The following is a 4,787-nucleotide window of genomic DNA, read 5'->3' as shown; positions in this document are numbered from 1 at the left end:
ATACGACAGTTGAGAGCTGTCTTTTTTTAACGTGGTGCCCCGCTGGAAATTCTGACTGATAACGCCACTACATTTCGATGTCAAGAATTTAAGAAATTTACGCAGGAATGGGGGGTTAGAATGCGTTACCGATGTGCATATTTTCCAGAAGGTAACGGTATAGCGGAGCGGTGTCGCCGCACCATTAAAAGAATTGCGGCCAGGACACAGTGTTCTATTCCAGAAGCTGTGTACTGGTATAATGTGACACCAAAGGACGATGCAACACCAGAAACTGCACCAGCTAATGATATTTACCGCTATTAACAGCGTATAAAAGGAATTGATGTCACATCATCAGTGGTTAGCGTTGTCAATACACCATATCAAGTGGGAGATCGCGTTTGGGTAAAAAAAAACCCAAATGCTGGGTGCACTGTAAAATTTTGCAGAGGAAAAATAGACAAAATCATAAGTCCTCAGACCATGTTGATTAATGGTGTACCACGTCATGTAAAAGATATCTACCCCTGTTAAACCTCTTCTGATTCTGAGGATAATGAGGAAGATCACATACAGTTCAGGGATGATCCTGATCGCCTACTGCCCCTACAGGTGAGCGTAGAAACACTACCTACAGAACCAGATGAGGGAATGATGGAACATACTAGTGGCAATAGTAATGAGAACGATGGACATGAGGAAGTAATACCACCAGTTTCTCATCAAAGTACCCGAGAAAGACGAATACTGCCCACCTGTCGTGATGGTGACACACCGCCTATAGCACCACGAGAGGGAATGATGAAACATACTGAGGAAGATGGAACCGAGGAAGTGATGCCTCCGATTATTCGAAGGAGTACCCGACAAAGTCGGATACTGCCCCCTTGCCATGATTGTGAAACACCGCATAGGGAACCACAAGAGGGGATAATGGAACAGACTGGTGGCAATAACGGTGGTAACGAGGAAGATGGCAATGAGGAAGTGCTTCCCCCGATTTATCGAAGAAGTACCCTGTGTGTGATCATGAGATCAGGGGGGACTTACCTAATTAGCACGTGTGCATAATTCAACGGGCCGGTCGTGGAATGAAATGAATGAAAAAGTAAGAAACAAAAATGGCTGCCTTATCTCTTTATATGCCTGCAATGTGACCACTCGATATGCAAATGAGATGCTCCTGGTTGGAGATAAAAGAGGGTTGATTTTTTAGAGTGTCGTTCATTTTGAAGTTGGATTTCGAAGAAATAAGTTGAATTAGCAGAAGTATGTTGGGAGTTGAGAGAAGGTGCCTTACGTGTACAGAAGTTTGGAAGTTGGAAGTTTGGACAAAAGTGTTAACATTACCCAGGAAATTATTGGTGTGACGGGCAGAAGAAATAACACTCAAGTTATTGAATTATAATATATATATATATATATATATATGCATATATATATATATATATATGCATATATATATATATATATATATATATATATATATATATACATATATATATCCCATTGCGGAATTATATTAATATGCATTTTTGTCTAACTTTTCTGAAAAGCCTATGCACGAAAAGAGACGGTATTGACATAATAATAACCAGTTGTGTATGCACAGCGAAACAGATTTTTAAAAAAATCTACTGAAATTGTAATATGCTAGAGGAACTGTTTTGCATGAAAAATAAATATTCTGATTTTGTAATGTAACTATACTGTTAATCTTATATATGTGCTCTGTTGTTATATTTGACATACATTGAGCTTCTTAACAAAGAGAATTGGTAAAGACAAAGAGTAAAATATTATTAAAAACATATCTTACCAAAACAGTTTGATATATATGTATATATATATATATATATATATATATATATATATAGAGAGAGAGAGAGAGAGGGGGGAGAGAGTAAGTTATAAAATGTATATGGCGATTAAGCTACACTGAATATTCCGCGTTTCATCCACTCTAGGATTCTTCAGGCTTATGCCTAGTCCTAGAGTGGATGAAACGCGGAATATTCAGTGTAGCTTAATCGCCATATACATTTTTTAACTTACTAACTAGCTCTACCTACGTATTGAGTACTTTTGAAGTAAATACTTAAAGTTTACGCATAAATCTATACTTTCGTATATTAATTTTATGTGAGTAAATTAAGTAGTTATATATATACATATGCACACACACATACACACACACATATGTATATGTTTATTTATATATAATTACCCAAAATTACAGATAATAATTGTCATCGAAAATTTAATTGTCCAATTGTGTAAATATTTTGATTAACTGTATTTTTATTTACTTTTCAATTTTAGAGTTGTCATATGACAGTAAATGAAATGCGACGCTGTGATTGTTACGTCACGTTTACACAACTCAGTAGCCAACGGCCAAATAAAATTAAATAGCAAAAACAATAAGGCAAGTAACGAAAGAAGATATTTTTCTTACATTCGTGGTTGAATATTAGTTTGTTTTTATTTTTTAGGTTTTTTTTTCATCATATTTTTTCAAGTAAAAGTAATTTACAATCGCCAAGAATACATATTGTTCTCCCTGCAATTTTTTTAATTACGTTTACATAAAATGCTGCTTATCGGCAGTCCCAACATGTCTTTGGTAACATATAAAGCACATATGATATTACTCAAACGGAAAATAAAAGTATTCAATATTCAAAAGAATTTCTATTATCACAACAACCGTTTACTATTGATTTACGGTTGGCAGCAACCATTGGTCTTCACAAGAATTTGGGTGGCAATAAGCCTGACCAGGGTCCCATTCCTCTTTACAATTATCTCTCTGTGTAAAAGAGCACAGGCGTGCGTATACAAATGTCGAAAGCGATCGCGATTATGGATTCAACATATACAATTTCGACAAAAAAACAAAAAGGACTATTCGGAGATTGGAGAAGATAAAAAGGAAAATTGTAAAACAGAATAATTCCGTACTATTCAATAATATTTGTCTAAATGAGAAAATACTGCCTAAATATACACAATATATATATATATATATATATATATATATATATACATATCGCAATCTTGAAGAAAAGACTTTTAGAATTTGTGATAACAAGCAAAATGTATTTTAAAATAAAGAAAAAAAGGACGAAGAAGAAAAAGGAAAAATAAAGGATGGGGAGTCAGCTGACCGGTTTCGCCCTCGCTTTCTCAATACTATATCGAGGGATTTTTAATAAAACGGAAATCGAAAATATGTCCAAGAGAATTTACAGAAACGTTTCCTCCGGTTTACTACCTTTTATTAAGTTTACTTGAAATGATTCTCTCGACAATCCCATCAAATAAGGTGGGTTCATAATCCTGTCTCTAGCGGCGAGTAGATATTGGTCTTCGTGACTTTAAAAGACGTTTCTGACATATTACTAATCTTTATTTTTCTTTAGGCTTTTTTCGCTAAAGAATCATAATATATACATATATATATATATATATATATATATATATATATATATATATATATACACTCGCATGTTCTCTGTAGCCTGTTTGCTCAGCATTTTTTAACCAAATCCTGATGATGTCCCCTGAAATATAGGCAAAACGTTGATTACCATTTATTTACGGTTTTACTTCATTCCCATAACGTCAAGCATCCCTTAAATTTTATTTTATTTATATATATATATATATATATATATATATATATATATATATATATATATATATATAGTTTATTACACCCCTCACATTACTTCAAATATTTAAATATATGTTTTCATGGGAGAACACTGAGAAAATTATTTATTGACATAAAGAAAAGTAGTTTATCTACAGCATATATAGCAGAATCAGTTTTCCTCTCAAAATAAAGCCATTAAAAGCTAAATCTTTAGCAGCAAACCTGAGTACACCCCTAAGAAACTACACCCCTAGAAAGTGAGTATCATCCTAAAAAAAACTACACCCTTAAATGTCTAAATTGAGTACTGCTTTTTCCCCTCCAAAATGTCAGATGACTCATTAGTGTAACTATGCCATGGGTCTATAGGGAGCAGGTTTATTCAAATTTGTAATGCAGCTCTGAAAGTTTCAACATGGCGCCACATAGCAAAGAACTCTCTGAGGATCGTAAAAAAATTATTGTTGCACTACATAAAGATGGCAAAGGCAACAAGAAGATTGCTAACACCTTGAAACTGAGCTACAGCACAGTGGCTAAAATCATCCAGCATTTTAAAAGAGCAGGGTCCACTCAGACCGGGTCTCGAGTAGGTCGTCCAAATAAACTGAGCTCACCTGCTGAGCGTCACATCCAAATGCTTTCTTTGAAAGATCGATGTAGGAGTGCTATTAGTATTACTGCAGAGATTAAAGAGGTTGGGGCTCAGCCTGTTAGTGTTCAGACCATACGCCGCACACTACATCGAATTGGTGTGAATGGCTGTCAACCCATGAGGTAAACTCTTTTGGAGACAATACACAAGAAAGCCTGCAAACAGTTTGCTTAAGACATGTCAAAAAACCCATAGATTACTGGAACCATTTTCCTATGGTCTGATGAGAGGAAATTTAATTTGTTTGGTTCCGATTGCATTATGCATATGTGGCGGCGACCAGGTTAGGAGTACAAAGATAAGTGAGCGATTCCAAAAGTCAAGCATGTTGGTGGAAATGTCATGGTCTGGGGTTGCATAAGTGCTGCAGGTATTGGAGAGTTATATTTCATTCAGGGAAACATGGACTCCAACGTGTACTGTCAAATACTGCAGCACAGCATGATCACTTCCCTTCAGAAACTGGGTCGCAGAGCAGTGTTCCAGCAT

The 4,787-nt window shown here is 35.3% G+C and overlaps 1 protein-coding gene across 1 annotated transcript; it reads left to right on the top strand.

Annotated features, from left to right (window-relative positions):
* The first annotated feature begins 4,058 nt into the window (after positions 1-4,058).
* LOC145259595 (uncharacterized) lies at positions 4,059-4,424 on the top strand. Its single transcript, XM_080117249.1, has one exon. It carries the CDS (start codon positions 4,059-4,061, stop codon positions 4,422-4,424), a length of 366 nt encoding a protein of 121 aa, XP_079973375.1.
* The last annotated feature ends 363 nt before the right edge of the window (positions 4,425-4,787 follow it).

The sequence above is a fragment of the Euprymna scolopes genome, chromosome 35 (assembly GCF_053919585.1).
Source record: "Euprymna scolopes isolate OS-2025 chromosome 35, ASM5391958v1, whole genome shotgun sequence".
Classification (NCBI taxonomy): Eukaryota; Metazoa; Mollusca; class Cephalopoda; order Sepiida; family Sepiolidae; genus Euprymna; species Euprymna scolopes.
This window is presented reverse-complemented; position numbering and strand designations above follow the sequence as displayed.

Bases quoted from the DNA above. Each gene is read 5' to 3' on its own strand.
- LOC145259595 (XM_080117249.1), top strand. From the start codon at position 4,059: ATGGCGCCACATAGCAAAGAACTCTCTGAGGATCGTAAAAAAATTATT.